At 35.7% G+C, this 21151-nt stretch overlaps 1 protein-coding gene across 4 annotated transcripts in view; it reads left to right on the forward strand.

Moving 5' to 3' along the window:
* Positions 1 to 21151, forward strand: part of KMT2E (lysine methyltransferase 2E (inactive)) — a 90675-nt gene that overhangs the window by 53785 nt on the left and 15739 nt on the right. For all 4 annotated transcript variants that reach the window (XM_055590192.1, XM_055590190.1, XM_055590191.1 and 1 more), the window contains 6 exons: positions 4104 to 4331; positions 4765 to 4895; positions 5888 to 6005; positions 7010 to 7119; positions 11881 to 12145; positions 13687 to 13785. In XM_055590192.1, the coding sequence (XP_055446167.1) occupies positions 4104 to 4331; positions 4765 to 4895; positions 5888 to 6005; positions 7010 to 7119; positions 11881 to 12145; positions 13687 to 13785 (951 nt within the window). The remainder of the gene's footprint in view (positions 1 to 4103; positions 4332 to 4764; positions 4896 to 5887; positions 6006 to 7009; positions 7120 to 11880; positions 12146 to 13686; positions 13786 to 21151) is intronic.

A 21151-nucleotide genomic window follows, 5' to 3' on the forward strand; every position in this document is an offset into this window, starting at 1 on the left:
CCCCAACCCTCCCACCCTCCTCCAACTCTGCCTTCCCTTAAAAGATAGGTTTGTGTTGGATGATATAGATCAGCTACACAGTGTTACTCTTAGGTTTCTAGGATAGGTAGTAAAGGAGAATAAGTGTCTCAAGTTGGCAGATATTAAAATGGGATGTGGGAATAATATTAAAATGTATCTGTTGTCCCCATAGTATAAAGTATAATAATTATTAATTATCCCACATTCCTGAAAAACAGATTAAGTAGCTGTCAAATGATTATTCTTTCTTAAGAATGTTAATACATAGTGTTGTTCAACATACTGCAAGTCCAAAGTCTTATAAAATGTTCTTTATATGTTAAAGTTGGGTATTTTATGTTTACCATGTTAAATTTGTATTTATGGTATTTTTTATGATGCCAGAGTAGAGAGATCTGGAAAAGGGTTTTATATTAAACTCTTGGATCTATTGATCCTTCAGTGATTTTCCTTTCTTTCCATTTTATCTAATCTGAATATCAGACTTAATGAGGAAGGAGCATCTTTACTTAACTGAAATATGTTTTCATTTATTATGTAAGGAAGTGACTAAGGAATTAAAACTTTAAAAATGCTTTGTGCATCTTTGAAAATCTTTTCCTTTTCAAGGAAGATGTCTGTTTATAATCATAACATTTCCAGTAAGTGATTTTGTCATACATGAAAGAAGTTCAGGAGATATAGAAGAGCTCTGATCCACTTCTGTAGAGGAATTTTTTTTTTTTTTTTTTTAAAGGGGAACAGAAAAGAAGAAAATTTAAATGGACTACATTTCTTTAATAAAGGTGATAAAAATCTTAATATGTAGTGTCATGTAAGAGAAAGACAGATATCATTGTTATCACATATGGAATCTAAACAATATGAATAAATACAACAAAATGGAAACAGACTTACAGAGAACAAACTCGTGGTTACCAGTGGGAGAAGAGGGGATAAGGGTAAGATGGGGGTTAGAGGATTAAGAGTTACAAACTACTGTGTATGGAATAAATAATCTACAAGGATAATAAGAAGCACAGGGGATATAGCCACTATTATATAATAACTTTAAGTGAAGTATAATCTATAAAAATTTTGAACCACTGACATACACCTCAAATTAATATAATATTGTAAATCAACTGTACCTCTATGAATAAATAATGGGTAGTTAAAAAAAAAGTGCTTGTAGACTTTTGTCTGTATATAATATATGAAAAACATTTTTATATTACATAAACTATATTCACTGTGAAAAACTCTGAAAAATAAATAAAAATAAAGGCCAAAATATGTAATGTTTCATATTTGAATAAAAATCTATTATTTATCAAGTGATCAATTATTAATGTGCAATACGTGAGCCCATAAAATATCAATTAGTAAAATAAACCTACTCCTATCAAGTAGCTGAACAACTTACTATAGTTTGTTTCATTATAGAGGAGATACTTTTTGTGATAGTTTATTTACTTATACGTAAGGTGGACTGATGGTAAATTTTAGTTAAGTGTTACTGTACACATGTACATGTTTAACAGCATATATAAAAATTTTCTTGAAATCTTTACATGATTTCAAAATTTCATACTTACATCAAGTTGTACACATTATGGAAATTATCTTCTCATAAAGATGTTCAGTTCTGTAGAAATCAGAACAGCATTTACAAACAGCTTAATTGAAACTTTGTGTGGGACTTCCCTGGTGGTCCAGTGGCTAAGACTCTGCACTCATAATGCAGGGGGCCCCTGTTCGAGCCCTGATCAGGGAAATAGATCCCACATGCTGTAACTAAAAATTCCTGTATGCTGCAATGAAGACTGAAGATCCCACATGCTGCAATTAAGACCTGGTGTAGCCAAATAAATAAATATTTTAAAAAAGAAACTTTGTGTTAAATCCATTATAAATTCACTATAAATTTGAATTATACTATCAGTAAGATACAATATATGTTTTTGTTATCTGCATTAATTCATTTTCATCCTGAGATTACAAATAACTGAGGGAGTCTGGCTTTAATAAATTTTTAAAATATGCGGTAATTATGCCTTTCTATAAATTTTATTCCAGTGAGAAAAGGGATTCCCTTTTTGTTTCATAAAACCTATTGAGAGGTTGTAACTTTTCACTACTTTGCATTTAGCATCCTTTTTTTTTTTTTTTTTTTTTTTTTTTTGGAGTATTGTTTTACTGTGGTGTGCTTCTGCTATACAGCAAAGTGAATCAGTTTTACATATACATATATACATTCTTTTTTCAATTCTTTTCCCATATAGGTCATTAGAGAGTATTGAGTAGAGTTCCCAGAGTACTGAATATTGAATAGGTCCTTCTTAGTTATCTATTTTATATTAGTAAATATGTCAGTCCCAATCTTGCAATTTATTCCTCCCCTGACCCTTTCAACCTTGGTAACCATAAATTTGTTTTCTACATCTGTGACTCTGTTTCTGTTTTATAAAAAAATTCATTTGTACCATTTTTTAAGATTCCACATATAAGTGATATCATCATAATTGTCTTTCTCTTATTTTGCTCAGTCTGACAGTCTCTCCATCCATCATGTTGCTGCAAATGGCATTATATTTTGTTATTTTTAGGGCTGAGTAATGTTTCATTTAATATATGTACCACATCTTCTTTATCCATTCATTTGTAGATAGACATTTAGGTTGTCCATTCCTGGATATTGTGTATAGTGCTGCAGTGAACAATGGGGTGCCTGTATCTTTTTGGATTATGGTTTTCTCTGGATATATGCCCAAGAGTGGGACTGCTGAATCGTATGGTAGCTCTATTTTTACTTTTTACAGAATGTCCATACTGTTCTCAATAGCGGCTATAGTAATTTACATCTCCACCAACAGGATTGGAGGATTCTGTTTTCTCCACACCCTCTCCAGCATTTATTGTTTGTAGACTTTTTGACTATGGCCTTTCAGACCAGTGTGAGGAGATAACCTCATTTGATTTGCATTTCTCTAATGATTAGTGATGTTGAACATCTTTTCATGTTCTTTTTGGCCATCTGTATGTCTTCTTTGGAGAAATGTCTATTTAGATCTTCTGCCCATTTTTTATTTTTATTTTTTCAATTGAGCTGCATAAGCTGTTTGTTTATTTTGGAGATTAATCCCTTGTCAGTCACTTCATTTGTAAGTATTTTCTCCCATTCTATAGGTTGTCTTTTTTATTTTGTTTATGGTTTTCTTTGGTGCGCAAAAGCATTTAAATTCAGTTAGGTTCAGTTTTTAAAATTTTCATTACTTTAGGAGATGGATCAAAAAAGATATTGCTGTGGTGTAGCATTTAGCATTCTTAAGGAACTGGCAACCCACTCCAGTATTCTTGCCTGGAGAATCCCATGGACGGAGGAGCTTGGTGGGCTACAGTCCGTGGGTCACAAAGAGTTGGACACGACTGAGTGACTTCACTTTCACTTTTCTTTCACTTTCAAACCTTTTAAAAGGGGATATGGAGGGGGGCAAGCACTTAAGCTTAAAGGTCCTTGTTCACACTGTGTGAGACATTTTATTCTCATGTAAAATTTATCATGTGGACAGTTCATTATAGATCTTGGAATTACACAAAATTAAGGTATCAGTATATTTTTGTTACAAACATGGTAAAAGTTGAAGTATTATATCAGAAAATAAGTTTATACTTAATATGCAATATGTATAGTTTACGTATAATTGCAAATTTTTTTTCTGGTTAAATACAACTGTGAGTGTACACTAGATATTGGTAGATTCAAAAAAGTATTTCGTATACTATCTTTTTTAAACCGTAGACTGTTTTGGGTTGTTGCAGTTTTATTGATAGCTCCAATTTGGCTACAGTAGTAAAAAGTTTCTGCTGTTCAGATTAACTCCTCTTCCTTCAGTTTTCCAAGTCGTGTGTCTGGCATCAGTGTAAAATGTAGTAAGCTGCTCACTTGTGGGTTTTTTCCCCCCACTGGGACCTACTTAGAAGGCCTATCATTATTTCTAGTTTATATTCTTTTATATAGATTGTCTTTGTGTGTGTGTGTGTGTGTGTGTGTGTAAATACTTAAAATCTAGATATTAATGCTCAGTTTGCTGTGATTTTAGGGCTCAGCTCCAGAGATTGATCCTTCATCTGATGTTTCAAATTTTGGATGGGAGACAAAAATCAAAGCATGGATGGATCAATATGAAGAGGCAAATAATAACCAATATAGTGAGAGTGTTCAGAGGGAGGCACAAAGAATAGCTCTGAGATTGGGCAATGGAAATGACAAAAAAGAGATTAAATCAGATTTGAATACCAACAATTTGATCTTCAAACCTCCTGTAGAGGTAAATATATCATTTGCCAAAAGATGATAGAACAAAAATGTTTTTCTACTGTGTATTTTAAGTACTTAGACTGAATGCAGTCTGGTTTTATTTATTTATTTAGGTTGTGCTGGGTCTTCATTGCTGCACACAGGCTTTCTCTAGTTGCAGCAAGCAGGGGTTACTCTGCATTGCAGTGCTCAAAGAGAAACTATTGCAGTGGTTTCTGTTAGTGCTGAGCACAGACTCCAGGCTAGCGGGCTCCAGTATTTGCAGTACATGGGCTCAGTGGTTGTGGTTCATGGGCTTAGTTGCTCCAAGGCATGTGGAATCTTCCCAGACTTGGGACTGAACCGTGTCCCTTGCACTGGTGGGCAAATTGTTACCCACTGTACCACCAGGAAAGTCCAGAAGCAATCTGGTTTAGTTAATCTCAACTTTTCTCCCATTGTAGAGCCATATACAAAAAAATAAGAAGATTCTGAAATCTGCAAAAGATTTGCCTCCTGATGCACTTATCATTGAATACAGAGGGAAGTTTATGTTGAGAGAACAGTTTGAAGCAAATGGATATTTCTTTAAGAGGTATATTTATTTTCCCATATTAGTTTTCTGTAGTTAAGTATTGAATTTTTGACTAATTTAACTATAATGTGTATTTTGTTCTCTAATCATTTTAATATTTAAAACTATAGTGTGGTTGAACAGTGACTGATGATAACTTTTGAACCATGATAAAATATAACAACAAAAAAGATGCAGATGCATTCCTTAGAATCTTACCCATCCTATTTTGTTGACAGTTTTAAAACAATCTACTTAAAGATAAACTGTAGCAGTATAGTATAATGAAAATCTCTGATTACCTGATGTTATGAGGAACCCTTTCCATCTAGGATTGCTAGAACCTGCAAAGACCATTGGTGACCATGTCCTTCTTTTATCAGAGTATGTTAGATTTGGTCTTACTTTATTGTCACCACTTTGAGCTCTGGCTTTCTTGGTACTGGAAGGACTTTGGAGGCCTCTTCTATCATTTGTGATTTGGGGAATGGGAATTGATGTGATCTTATGATAGCCATTGCATCCCTGAGGTCTGGAAGTATTTTTCTCTCTCTAGGGAAGTAACATTCTCAACCTATATACTATAATTATTTAAGTATTTTGTATTGTTATAACTTGTATTACTTAAGTTATGAAAGATACACAAGAATCTTTCCCTTTTACTTAACAGATTTGATCTGAAACAGTGCTGTGACTCAAACACTTAAATGGAGTGATAGGAACTTTAATGGCATCTCATTATGAATCCTTATGTAAAGGCAGTAGTCATTCCCTTTCTATCATTGTTTGTAAATTTGAATTCCCACCTTGAACTAATTAATTTTCTTTGGCTTAGGTAAGGTTATAGGAGCAGGTAAAAATCTTATTAGCATGAATTAGCCTAGTGGTTAAGAATGGATTCTGGTATCAGATTGCCTATATTCAAATCTTGGCCTCCCTACTTAATATGAGTCTTTTAGAAATTTCTTAAATTCAAAATGTTAATAGTTTCTCATGTATTTCTTTTTTTGTAGACCATACCCTTTTGTTTTATTCTATTCTAAATTTCATGGCCTAGAAATGTGTGTTGATGCAAGGACTTTTGGGAATGAAGCTCGGTTCATCAGGCGTTCTTGTACACCCAATGCAGAGGTTAGCATACATAAATCCTTTGGGGAGGCAGGGGTAGGGAATGCGTGGAATCTGAGTATTAAATTAAGCACAGAAGTCTGGTGGCCAGAAAAGATCACCAGTTTGTATCCATTGATGCATTTTCTAGTGCCTAGCGTCTTTTCATTACAAAAATTAAGATGATACTGGCTGTGAGGTCTTCAGTTACTTTACATATTGAAGAAATAGTGATGTTCATTCTAAGAAAATATTGGACTTCTCTGTTCTGGAAGCTCTATGAGTCAAATGTATGCTCTGATTTGATCAAAGTTGATGACAAAGCTGAAAGCTAAAGTTGATTTTATATGTGCTTCTATAAAGTTTTTTTTTTTTAATTGTGATTTAGAAGTGGTATATAAAATATTTCTGGTTTGTTTTTTCTCATACCAAAATAAACATTTTATAGTTATATAATGTTACAGTTAAGAGTGTAGGGTTTGAAGCCAGACTTGTACGTTCATGTCTTCTATTTGACTTAACTAGCTTTGTATCCTTATCTGTGCTTCAGTTTTATCTGTAAAAAGATGTTATGTGAACTAAAGGATTTAATGCGTGTCTACGTACCTGGAACAGTGTGTACCGTAGAAAAGTATAGTGTTAAACTGTTCTTTGACTGTTTACTTACAAACTGTATAATTACTTCTTTTCATTAAATCAAAGATGCCATCAGTTGTAAAACTCTCATTCAGCGATGTTAAAAGGTGAAAAAATGTGCATCATAGAATTGATGAAATAGAGTATTTTCATTTCGATGCTACCTGAGCCTGTATCAAACTTGCATTGATGTATACCTCCTTCCCAGTTGATAATCACTGATTTATGTACAAGTCCTATAATTAATAGTGTATTTTCCATGTTGTATTTTGAATTACTTTGAAAAGAATAGTTTTCAAAATTGTAAGATGAGATGCTCCTAAAGGTAGAAAATAATTTATAGAGATACAAAAGTACTTCTGGAAATATAAAATTATTCTTTTAACTAACAGGTGAGGCATGAAATTGAAGATGGAACCATACATCTTTACATTTATTCTATACAAAGTATTCCAAAGGGAACCGAAATTACTATTGCCTTTGATTTTGACTATGGAAATTGGTAAGTTCAAGTCTGTTGTTTTGAAATAATTTATGAATGTCCCTATAAAAATATAGGTATTATCATTACTTTTATAGCATTTTATTTTTACTTACCATTAGGCAATTTAAAATACTTGGTATCAGCTTCCATTATAGCATGGTTGCTTAACTCTTCTAAGTTTTTCTTATTTATTTATTTATTCTAAAAAATAAAATTTTATTCTAAAATTTATTCTAAATTTTCTTATTTATTGTTGTTATATAATGCTTATAGTATAATAATTTGTAATCCTAATTCAGCAATACTGACATTGTTTATGTAAGAATTTTTTCCTTTTCTTTCTTGTATTTTAGGTAGGGTGTGCAATTTTAGTCATTCAATTAATTTGGTTAATCAATAGAAATGGATGATTTCACTTTTTGCCCCTCAAAAGAAAAGAAAAATTGTGCCAAATTTTCTTTGCAATATAAATTGAAAGGGTTTGTGGAGATCCTGCAAGGAAACTCTGAGAACTATTGTTCTGAAACACTAGGGGGTAAGAAAAGTTAATTCTGAGTATAAAAACTTCAATTTAAATTTTCAAAAAGCTTACTGTAAAAAATAATAATACACAGGTCCATGTAGGGAGTTCCCTGGTAACCTAGTGGTTAGGATTCTGGGCTTTAACTGCCATGGCCTGGGTTTAGTCCCTGTTCAGGGAACGGAGATCCTGCAAGCTGTGTGAACCTCCCCAAAAAAGTCCATGTGCCTACTTTCCAAATTAAGAAAACAAAACACTGTCCACTGAAGGCCCTCATGTTTAGCAGCCAGATTGCATTTCTATTCCCTCTTTCACCAGAGATAACTGCCATCTTTAATTTGGTGAGTTTAATGTTTTTACAATGTCTTTAGATGTCCCTAAATAGTAACCAGTAATTTTGTATGTTTTAAAAATTTATGTAAGTTACAATCTGTATTATTTTGCATTTATCTTTTCTCGTTCATTACTTTTCATGAGATTCAGTTCTTTTGTTATGTGTAGCTCTAGTTCATTACTTTCACTGCTGATGTTATTTATCCATTCCACCATTGGTGGACCTTTAGATTTACAAAAAATGCTGCATGTGTACATGTTCTCCCCATGATAGGCACCTAGAGGTAGAATGTGTTCGGTTGTAGAATGTGTCCAAACTCAGTTTTTACCAGATACGGATGAATGACCAGTTTATATTCCCATAGCTTTACTTCCTTGCAGCACTTCTTTACTGTACAACTTAATCAAAGTTAATCCATGTAGTATCTTTAAAAGTTTGTGTGGTATCTTATTTTACATGGAGACATTTTTTAATGCCCATTACATTATCTGTCAGTGAAATCTCTCTTTCTTCAGTATGCATCTCTACTTGATTGTTGGAGTCAGATTTATCCTAATAACTAAAGTATTTCCTTTTTGGCTGTTTCTCCCCACCCCCACTCCGCCCCAGGTTAAATTTCCCAATTTAGCATAATGGCTCTTTGCTCATTGCTTTGAGAGACTCTTTCCCGTAGTGGGTAAAAACACAAGCTTTTTATAATATGACTCTCTGGTTTCAAATCCTAGCTCAGTGACTTACATTAGTTACATAACCTTGAACCAGTTTCGTCATCTTTCTGCCTCATTACCTCATTATGAGAATAACACCACCTTACAGGAATGTTTAGAAGAATAAGTTAACACATGTAAAAGGTTTCAAACAATTCCTGGTACAGAATAAGTGCTGAATAAATATTACCTGTTGCCATTGCTACTGTTTGCAGTTCTATTATCCTAAAATCACAAAGAAAATACCCAGAAAGAGTTAGTTTCTATTAATACCTGATTTGGAGAGTTGAAGGATAGAGCATAATGTTTGAATTGTATCCTTGATTCACAGAATTAGGCAGTTTGATTTGTATCTTTCTACCAGTGTTGATCACTGATCAGTGCAAAGAAATAGAGAAGAACAATAGAATGGGAAAGACTAGAGATCTCTTCAAGAAAATTAGAGATACCAAGGAAACATTTCCTGCAAAGTTGGGCTCAAAAAAGGACAGAGATGGTATGGACCTAATAAAAGCAGAAGATATTAAGAAGAGGTGGCAAGAATACACAGAAGAACTGTACAAAAAAGATCTTCATGACCCAGATAATCACATCACTATGGTGTGATCGGTCACCTAGAGCCAGATATCCTGGAATGCGAACTGAAGTGGGCCTTAGGAAGCATCACTGCAAACAAAGCTAGTGGAGGTGATGGAGATCCAGTTGAGCTATTTCAGATCCTAAAAGATGATGCTGTGAAAGTGCTGCACTCAATATGCCAGCAAATGTGGAAAACTCAGCAGTGGCCACAGGACTGGAAAAGGTCAGTTTTCATTCCAATCCCAAAGAAAGGCAATGCCAGAGAATGCTCAAACTACCGCACAATTGCATTCATCTCACATGCTAGTAAAGTAATGCTCAAAATTCTCCAGGGCAGGCTTCAACAGTACATGAACCATGAACTTCCAGATGTTCAGGCTAGTTTTAGAAAAGTCGGAGGAACCAGAAATCAAGTTGCCAACATCCATTGGATCATGGAAAAAGCAAGAGAGTTCCAGAAAAACATCTATTTTTGCTTTATTGACTATGCCAAAGTCTTTGACTGTGTGGATAACAATAAACTGTGGAGAATTCTGAAAGCGATGGGAATACCAGACCACCTGAGCTGCCTCTTGAGAAATCTGTATGCAGGTCAGGAAGCAACAGTTAGAACTGGACATGGAACAACAGACTGGTTCCAAATAGAGAAAGGAGTACGTCAAGGCTGTATATAGTCACCCTGCTTATTTAACTTATAGGCAGAATACATCATGAGAAACACTGGGCTGGATGAAGCACAAGCTGGAATCAAGATTGCTGGGAGAAATATCAATAAGCTCAGATATGCAGATGACACCACCCTTATCACAGAAAGCGAAGAAGAACTAAAGAGCCTCTTGAGAGTGAAAGAGGAGAGTGAAAAAGTTGTCTTAAAGCTCAGCATTCAGAAAACTTAAGATCATGACATCCGGTCCCATCACTTCATGGCAAATAGATGGGGAAACCGTGGCAGACTTTATTTTCTTGGGCTTCAAAATCACTGCAGATGGTGGCTGCAGCCATGAAATTAAAAGATGCCTACTCCTTGGAATAAAAGTTATGACCAACCTAGACAGCATATTAAAAAGCGGGGACATTACTTTGCCAACAAAGGTCTGTCTAGTCAAGGCTATGGTTTTTTCAGTGGTCATGTATGGATGTGAGAGTTGGACTATAAAGAATGCTTAGTACCGAAGAATTGATGCTTTTGAACTGTGGTGTTGAAGAAGACTCTTGAGACCCTTGGACTGCAAGGAGTTCCAATCAGTCCATCCTAAAGGAAATCAGTCCTGAATATTCATTGGAAGGATTGATGTTGAAGCTGAAACTCCAATACTTAGGCCACCTGATGTGAAAAACTGACTCTTTGGAAAAGACCCTGATGCTGGGAAAACTTGAAGGCAGGAGAAGGGGATGACGGAGGATAAGATGATTGGATGGCATCACTGACTTGATGGACATGAGTTTGAGTAAACTCAGGGAATTGGTGATGGACAGGGAGGCCTGGTGTGCTGCAATCCATGGGGTCACAAAGAGTCAGACAGGACTGAGCGACTGAACTGAACTGAACTGGTGTTGAACATGAAATGAGCAGGATTATTAGAAACTTGGAAGAGTAAATTATTTTTTATTGTGCTGCTGCTGCTGCTAAGTCACTTCAGTTGTGTCCAATTCTGTGCAACCCCATAGACGGCAGCCCACCAGGCTCCCCCGTCCCTGGGATTCTCCAGGGAAGAACACTGGAGTGGGTTGCCATTTCCTTCTCCTGCATGAAAGTGAAAAGTGAAAGTGAAGTCGTGAACAAACATTAAGCTATTCAAAACATGCAAGATGGGAGACTTCTCTTATTGTATAATTCCTGTTTGGGCATTCAACCTGTATCCAGGAAATGGACTAATAAATCTTGGTGGTAGACATAAAGAAGGCAGAAAGTTAAGAAAATTGAAGTGCTCAAAGCGTGGTCTTTGGACTCAGACAGACATGTATTTGAATGTTTTCCCTACTACTTAATGTGTGACTCTGGACAAGATAAAACTAACCCTCTGAGTTTTAATCTCATCTGTAAAATAGGAGTATAATTATCACTGCTGTGAAGATAAGAGAAGGCAATTATGTTTCAAGCTTCCATTTATTTGAAAGAGGGAATACTTAAGGGCAAAAGGAATTAAGACTCAATTTTTTATCAAGGTAGCTTTTTAAAGAACTCTGGTTATTGAAATCATTCCTTTAAGTATAAAACTAGTTAAGGCTTGATATTTATTTACCTAGCATTTTTTAATTTAAGTCAGATTTAGAGTATTTTATCATTTTCTGCATATATATTTTATAACACGCTGAAGTAAACTTTTTTTTTGGCCTTGATATAAGCCATGGTATCATTTTACTTAAAAAAAAAAACAACTCAGTTTTAGCTTACAGTTTTGTTTTTTTCCTTCTATAAACCATCACTGGTGATCCTTACGATTGGTTCTTCTAATTATTACATTGGTTTTATGAAAAAATAAAATTTATTTTGTCATAGTTACCAGGGATGAAAATTAGTGAAAAGGAGTGCTTACAATTAGTAATAGCATAGAGTTTTGTAGAGATATATCTTAAGATGGATTAGAAAATTTTACAGTTTATGTCTTGAATAAATATTTAAGTGATTTTCTTTCCAGTAAGTACAAGGTGGATTGTGCATGCCTCAAAGAAAATTCAGAGTGCCCTGTTCTGAAACGTAGTTCTGAATCCACGGAGAACATCAATAGCGGTTATGAGACCAGAAGGAAGAAAGGCAAAAAAGAAAAGGATATTTCAAAAGAAAAAGAGACACAAAATCAGAATATTACTCTGGATTGTGAAGGAACAACGAACAAAATGAAGAGCCCAGAAACTAAACAGAGAAAGCTTTCTCCACTGAGACTATCAGTATCGAATAATCAGGTACTGAATTTTATTATTTTAGGACTAACTGGGTTGTTTTTTTTTTTTAACATTTTAGTTATGTATTTTATTTTTGCTTGTACTGAGTCTTTGTTGATAAGTGCAGGCTTTCTGCATAACTTATAGTTATGGGGAGTGGGAGCTATTCTTCATTGTGGTGCATGGGCTTCTCCTTGCAGTGGCTTTTCTTTTTGTGGAGCATTGGTTCTAGACAAACAGGCTCAGTAGTTGTGGCCTGGGGGCTCTAGAGCACAGACTGCAGGAGTTGTGGTACCTGGGGTTAGTCGCTCCACGGCATGTGGAGTCTTCCCGGACCAGGGATCAAACCTGTGTCCTCTGCATTGGCAGGCAGTTTGTTATCTACTGTACCACCAGGGAAGTCCTCTACTGACTCTTGATGATAGAAATTAATGGAAGAAAATTAATTTATGATATTTTAAACTTTTTTAATGTAAAATGGCTTAAAATTAAGTTCATTCTATTATTTAGGGAAGTATGCTTATAAACATAAAACACAGATTCTGCTAGAATTTGTACAATATTTGTTAAACTATTAAGGAACAACTCACACAGGAAATCCTTGTAGAATTGAATATAAGATTTTTCTAAGACTGGGTAATTTAAACATTTTTTCCAGATGACACTGTTCTTATGTTTATAATAAATGTTCTTATTTATTAAGAACTCTAAAACCTTAAGCCATAATGTTTCTTTTAATTTGGGACATGCATGCATGTGTTCATGCTAAGTCACTTCAGTCGTGTGAGTCTCTGCGACCCTAGGGATTATAGCCCGCCAGGCTCCTCTGTCCATAGGATTCTCCAGGCACGAATACTGGAGTGGGCTGCCATTCCCTCCTCCAGGGGATCTTCCTGACCCAGAGATCAAACCCCTGTCTCTTGGGTCTCCTGCGTTGGCTAGCAGGAAATAGGTTCTTTATAGCTAGTGCCACATGGGAAACCCAATATTTGGGACATAACGAAGTAAATTCTGTAAGTGTGACATAAGATTTTTGAGAGGAAATTCTCTTAGAAATATGTAAGATAAATTTGAGGAAAGAGTTTGGCCTAGTCTGCTTCACCAGGAAGTATTTTGTTATATGCTGTCTAAACAAGTGGAAAGATCTTTTAAATGTGAAGATTAAGTAAGATTTTATTTATCTCCAGTGTCTTATTTTCATAAGTTTCCCTTAAGTTTTAAATTGAACAGATATTTACTGAGCAATTGGTATTTGTAGGCACTAGGTTTTGTGAAATAATATATATGTTTATGTGTTGGGAAGAATATAAACCTCAGGCTTTGTGGTCTCTATAGATAAAATAATATTATTGACTAGAATTTTTAAAAACAACATTATTTGATTGCAGGATTTTGAAAAGTTTCCTGAATTAAGAAACCAGTTATAAATTTCTGAAATGAATTTAAGAACAATTTTTATGTTTAATTAGTTCAGGATGAAAGTCATTTAAAATACATTGTTCAATGTCTGTAGTTTGTAGATGGAGGAGTAGATTCTTAAAGCAGTCATTTCCATCTTTCAGGAACCAGATTTTATTGATGATATAGAAGAAAAAACTCCCATCAGCAATGAGGTAGAAATGGAGTCTGAGGAACAGATTGCAGAGAGGAAAAGGAAGATGGTAAGTTGGAAGGCCAGTAGCAGCTTCACGCTGTCACTTGTGTTTAGTGACATTGTTCTTCTCAGAGTACTTGTTGCTGCCTTTAGGTGGGCCTTTACCCTGTTCTTTGAAATTAGCAAACAGGATGGTGTCACGGAGCATTTCTCTTTGGCTTTGTCATTACCATTCAAGTAACTTCTACTAATCTTTTGTATTTTTACTGTATGTTCACTAGACAATTTAGAATTTGTAACATTTATGGAATACTTTTAACATTTTTGAAGCAGTGTACTGTTAATAAATTTTAATGCCAGAATTACTGTTCAAATGTTTTTCATTATTTAACTAAATGTATTTTTTCTCTTCATAATTTAATGTAAAACAAAAATGGAGTTTAAAAGATAATAGCACTAACATGATTTATGCAAAAAGATACTGGCAATTGCTATTTCTGTATCTCATACTGCTATCATAAAATAAGGTTTTCATTAAAAAAAGTTTGGCATTTATACTCTTGTATTATTTATTTGCAAATACCTGTATAAAAACTAGGACAAGATATTTTCTTAAAAATCCATGGTAACTTAGCAATTGATAAAATGTCTAGGCCAGTTAAGAAAATATTGTGGTATAGTTTGCCTTAAGATTTGAAAATGTTTTTATCTACCAACTGATGATTTGGTGTGGGTTTTCCCCACTCCCTTTTTATATGCTTCCTCATTTCCTGTTTCAGTGATCTTCATGTTGTGTTTCATGGACTCTCAAGTGTCACTATACTTAGTGGTAGTATCTTTGGATTTTGGTCATTTCTAGGCCTGCTTAATGTAACTGTTTTGTTGCCTTGATGGTCATTACTCTAACATTGATGTAGTGTTGATATTGAAAACTGCAAAAGCGATGCCAGACTGTTCCACAGCCTCAGGGTTTCAGAAGCACTGCTCTGATAGGACAAGGGTAGTGTTAGGAATAGGAGAGAAGGAAAACACAGGAGAAAATATATTGGTGGTTGCTTATAAAGAAAAAGGAGTTTTACCTCTACCTAGAGAAATTATCTTGACCCTTTTCCAAGATTCAGTTACATCTAGTAAATTACTTGCACTTAGCCCAAATACCTATGGCCCTTTTTTGACTTGATTTTCAATATTGGCCTATTTCATTCCACAATTGTCATAGCTTTGTCTTTGTAATAATCCTGGAGAAGCTTTTAGAAGATCACTTTATGCTATAACTGGCTTCTGTTTGAGGCATGTGTCTGGTAAAAATATGGCTTTAAAGGATATAACAGTGCTTGGGGACAGTGAGGGTGGGGATGGGGGCTGGAGATAGGCAATGGGGAAAGGGAAAAAAAAACTCAAACCTGGAGATTTGTTATATGACTCTGGGGCTGATTTAAAAATACTTTCTTCTTTTAGTATTGCAAAAGTTAGGGAAACCCATAACATCCTCATTTTCAGATCCCAGTAGAAAATATAAATGCCTTTTATTGAACATGATGGAACTTTGAATAGGTAGATAAAAATGCTTTCTTGGGAATCCATTTTTGTCCTGATTTTGTCTACTAGTATGGTATATTGACAAATGAATACTTCATGTTTTTATATCTGTTTTAGCATACTCATTTTAATATCAGTATTTTTCATAGGAATAAACAAATGTCAGTATTTAGAATTTGTCTGGTATTTTGAAGGGGTGTGAAATTTTTTTATTGAAGTATAGTTGATGTACAGTGTTACATAAGCTACAGGTATATAATATAGTGATTCATAATTTTTAAATGTTAAACTCCATTTATAGTTATTATAGAACATTGGCTATATTCCCTGTGTTGTACATTATATCCTTATAGCTTATTTTATACCTAGCAGTTTGTACCTCTCAATCCCCTACCATTATATTTCCCCACCTCCTCCTCTTCTCTCCCCACTGGTAACTACTAGTTTATTTTTTATATCTGTGAGTCTGCTTTTTTCTTATATTCACCAGTTGTATTTTTTAGATTCCACATATAAGTGATAACATAATAGTATTTGTTTTCCTCTGACTTATTTCACTTAGCATAATATCCTCCAGGTCCATTCATGTTGCTATAAATGGTAAATTTTCATTTTTTATGGGTGAGGAGTAGTCCATTCAGAGAAGGCAATGGCACCCCACCCTAGTACTCTTGCCTGGAAAATCCCGTGGATGGAGGAGCCTGATGGGCTGCAGTCCATGGGGTCACTAAGAGTCGGACACGACTGAGTGACTTCACTTTCACTTTTCGCTTTCATGCATTGGAGAAGGAAATGGCAGCCCACTCCAGTGTTCTTGCCTGGAGAATCCCAGGGACGGGGGAGCCTGGTGGGCTGCCGTCTATGAGGTCGCACAGAGTCGGACACGACTGAAGCGACTTAGCAGCAGCAGCAGCAGTATTCCATTGATGTGTGTATGCCCGTGCATATATCTGTATCACATCTTTATCCATTCATCTGTTGATGGACACTTAGGTTCATTTTGTATCTTGACAATTATAAATAATGCTGCTATGAACATTGGGGTACATGTATCTTTTCAAATTAGTGGTTTTGTTTCCTTTAAATACTGAGAAGTAGAATTGCTGGATCATAGTTTTAATTTTTTGAGGAACCTCCATACTGCTTTCCTTAGTGACTGCACCAATTTACATTCCCACCAACAGTGTATGAGAATTCCCTTTTGTCATACATAACAGTGTGACAGTCCATGGAATTCTTTTGCCCAGAATACTGGAGTGGGTAGCCTTTCCCTTCTCCAGGGGATCTTGCCAACCCATGGATGGAACCCAGGTCTGTTGTATTGCAGGCAGATTCTTTATCCGCTAAGCCACAAGGGAAGCCTGAGAATACTGGAGTGGGTAGCCTATCCCTTTTCCAGCGGATCTTCTAGAGTTCACTTTTGAAATAAGTTCGTTTAAAATCCTTGGCTCTGTAACCTGTAGCCTTCAAAGTCACTGTAATGTTGTTTGTTGTAATTTCAATATTTGCCTTGATGTTTTAATTATAGAATTTTTGCTATACTCAAATGAGAATGCAAAAGCATGAATCTTAAGAATTCATAAGCAGTTGCCACAACCCCCCAAGTATTACTATTTGTAGTATATTGTGAAATATTTTGCTTAGAAAAGTTTAAATGCTAATCAGCCTTTATTAATCTACACACTCCCCTGATAGCTCAGTTGGTAAAGAATCTGCCTGCAATGCAGGAGATCCTGGTTCGATTCCTGGGTCAGGAAGATCTGCTGGAAAAGGGATAGGCCACCCACTCCTGTATTCTCAGGCTTCCTTTATGGCTTAGTGGATAAAGAATCCACCTGCAATACAAGAGACCTGGGTTTGATCCCTGGGTTGGGAAGATCCCCTGGAAAAGGGAAAGGCTACCCGCTCCAGTATTCTGGCCTGGAGAATTCAATGGACTGTATAGTCCATGGGGTCCTAAAGAGTAGGACACAACTGAGTGACTTTCACTTTCTTCATAGTCTAGTGTTTGCCTTTTATACTAGGTTATAGGCTAGGTTATCATCACTAATTAGAAAGATAGGTCAACTCCTGAGAAACTTAGGTCAATCTCATTTAAATTTTCTCCTGGACAGGACAGACTTTAAATCATTATAATAGGAGATACCAGTCCTCATGAGATTGGGGTATAAAAAGAGTCCGACTTTCCTCCCCTATAAGTACCGTGTAATATCCAAATTCAAGTATACTTCAGCCTATCCTTTTGTAGTACAGCTTGAACCATATGAAATTTTTGAGGATAGTTTTTACTTACATAAGTGGCAGTTCCATACAATATTAGTATGTTGCTTAATATTCGTATGTTGCTTGGTCTCCAAAAATAGCACCAGTGTCTTTATGTATTTTGGTTGCTACTTAAGAGTGGAAGACAATGTCTCTGCCTTCAACAGTTACAGTGCAGCAGGAAGTGTGGTAAAGGAGATACAAGACTGGTGACTTACGGCTGGAGGGTTCAGAGGCCATTTTACAGAGGTCTAGATTTTACAATGGACCTTATGATGTTTAGTAAATAAGTACAGATTAGTTTGTGGCTCAGTTGTGTGGAATTGAATGGGTGGTTATTTCTCTAGGGGAAATGGCTTGGAGGTGGTTATGTGATAAATCACATTTGGCTGGAATTTGCCGGCTGGTTTTTTGGGTGAGGTGTGGGGAAGGATATAGGGTAATAAGATTGGTTGGTTGTAGATCATATGAAATGCTGAATGATTAAGATTTTATGGAAGAATATTCAAATCATTATATGTCCAGGATAGGAAGCCATTCTTTTATTAACAGTTTCCTTTTTCCTTCATTATTGTTTGTCCCATCCCCGCCCTTTAAGAATTTATTACCTGCTTACAAAAGCTAACTTGTGGCTAAATGGTGCAGAACTGAACAGATGGTTATTAGACATTTTCTCTTGAGCAAGAGATACTTCTTTGTCAGTGGGTTGAAACTGACTTGGGAAGATCTTACAGTGATCCTGCTGCTGCTGCTGCTAAGTCGCTTCAGTCGTGTCCGACTCTGCGTGACCCCAGAGACGACAGCCCACCAGGCTCCCCCGTCCCTGGGATTCTCCAGGCAAGAACACTGGAGTGGGTTGCTATCTCCTTCTCCAACAGTGATCCTAGTTAAGCTGGAATACAGTGGGTTAAAATACAGTAAGTTGTACTTCATCTGGTTGCTTATACTTACCTGGTTCTAAAACCGGGACTACTGAATAGACTCCCCCAGTTCCTTGGTAGTTGAGTTTAGGTGGTCATAACCTTGTGAAAGATTAAGTGTATAGAAGGGGGTTTGATATTGGGAAGCTCACCTTATTTTGATGAACTAACAGGTGATAAAAACTATAAAACTTTTGAAAGGTTTAAATTAAAAAGGTTTACTTCCCCTCTTCTGCCCCATTTATAATTAAAAGAACCTCCTTTATATATAGTATCTTCTAATATTGTGTTTTCAAAATAATTTTTTACAACCTTATGGAAAGACTGTACCTTGGGAATAGTCTGGATAATATTTGATGACTCTTTGCGACTCCATGGACTATACAGTCCATGGAATTCTGCAGGCCAGAATACTGGAGTGGGTAGCCTTTCCCTTCTCCAGGGGATTTTCCCAACCCAGGAATTGAACTGAAGTCTCCTGCATTGCAGGTGGATTCTTTACTAGCTGAGCCACCAGGGAAGCCCAAGAATACTGGAGTGGGTAGCCTATCCCTTCTCCAGCGGATCTTCCTGATCCAGGAGTCAAACCAGGATCTCCTGCATTGCAGGCGGATTCTTTACCAGGGAAACCTGTGGTTCCAGTGGTCTTCACACTTAGGAGGAGAGAAATTTGAGACCAACAAAGGGTATGAAAGAATAGTAACCTAGGTGTGAAGTTCTTGAACCTATTAAGCATTTAGAACAATCTAAAATTAACTGTGTATCACTAAAATAAAAATTGCCTAAGGGCAAGGATTTGTAGTTTTATTCATTGTCACAGCCATAGTAGCTTCTAGGGAATAAAAGATGTCTGCTTTTGTAAAAGTAGGTGGTCAATAAATGAGCTCAACACTAAATGTTCCTGGCCGCCATTTGAAGAAAGCTATATAGATAGGCCCGTGAGTGTGAACTAAGTGAAGCTTCCTTCTAGTCCAGGCAGTGCCCTGGAGGTCTTACCAGGATGCAGGATTCCCCAGTTTTCTCAATATTGGTCTTCCACATCAAAAAGTATTCCATGGAATTCTAAGATGTTTTGTGAAAGAGCTTTGTGGCTAGTTGAGTTTAGTAAACAATCTACCTTGTCCCCAACTTGGAGATTTCCAGTATACGTGGTGTGTTTAAATGCTCTTGAGAAATTCTGTTTGTCAGCATTTCCTAAACTTGTATTAATACATCCTTGCAATTTGTTTTGGTGTTGACACCTTTGTCATACCACAAGTTTTCATTCCATAGAAAAAACACACTCAGAAAACAGTGCTCTGTAGAATCCATGCTCTTACTAATGCCTCCAGGAGGTGACTTGGTTTAGATCACTTTAGAAGATGTAAAAGGATTTCTAATAATAAATAGTAAAATATAAGCAGGGTAAATCTGCCAGAAAAGTCATCTGACATGTATTGTTCATCTCATTTTTCCTCTCCTCACAACATTAATGCTGATTACTAGTTTTAATTTTCTAAGGTCCCATTTTCTCTCATTACTGTTTAGGAATTATATCTTCAAATATGAGTAATCAGTGGGTAACTAATCACAGTATTGAATAGCAAAAAGGAACCTATTTATTTGTATAGGTTTTCTGTTCATACAAAATGAGGATATGCAGCTTCAGCTGCCTTAATTAAATCAAGATTTCCAAAATCTTGCTTAAAGATTTCATTACATGCCTTCAAATAATAGTGATATACGTGGTTTATATACTGTATATAGTGTATATATATACACATGTATATATACAGTGTATACACAATACAAAAATTTGGATGTTATATGCTGAGCACCACCTAAAGTCTGGTGAACAAAGAAGGCAAGGGTCCTATTCTGGAGCAGCTTTCATGGAGGATGGGGTATAAGGAAAAACATCAAACAAGAAACAGCACTGTGAGATTAAACTAAATCATGTGGTAGAGAAGAAACGGAGATATTCTTATGGAACAGTTTTATTGGTAAGCAATAATCTTACCCATTTTTAAAAAATTAGTTTCTAATTCCTTTTTGGAAGGATAAGGGAAGTTATTTGAATAAAGTGTGAAAGTGTTAGTCATTCAGTTGTGTCCAAGTCTTTGCAACCCCATGGACTGTAGCCTGCCATGCTCCTCTCACCATGGAATTCTCCAGGCAAGAATATTGGTGTGGGTAGCCATTCGTGTCTCCCGAGGATCTGCCCAGCACAGGGATCAAACCCGCGTCTCTTGCATTGCAGGCAGATTCTTTACTATCTGAGCCACTTGAGAAGCCCTTAGTTGAGTAAGAAGTCTTTTCATTTCTATATTTCAAGATTGTAATAGAGTAATTTGGCAGGTTGGCCCTGCCATTTCCCTTTCCTTTAAAAGGCAACTTTGTTGTTTTAAAGAGCTACTTCCTACATGGTGGCAAGGTAAAAAAAGAAAAAAGTACATCACAAGTACCTAAATGTCTTCATTTTCTGTATCCTTCTTAATTCTTACATCCTACTAGCAGATTTCCTTCCAAAGCTACTGTAAGGCATCTGCAGTGCATAAACTTACTTTCACTCTGCTTCAAATTACCCAATGTCTCTAATTGTAGTGAATTTTAATGGTTTACTCAGTTTATAGTTTCACTGTGATATTGTATACAACTTTAATTCATCTTCTTTATTTATGTAATTCTTGAACTATATGGACTTTAGGCTTTCACCATTTGTTGAATAGGGGG

Source organism: Bubalus kerabau, chromosome 8 (genome assembly GCF_029407905.1).
Source record: "Bubalus kerabau isolate K-KA32 ecotype Philippines breed swamp buffalo chromosome 8, PCC_UOA_SB_1v2, whole genome shotgun sequence".
Classification (NCBI taxonomy): Eukaryota; Metazoa; Chordata; class Mammalia; order Artiodactyla; family Bovidae; genus Bubalus; species Bubalus kerabau.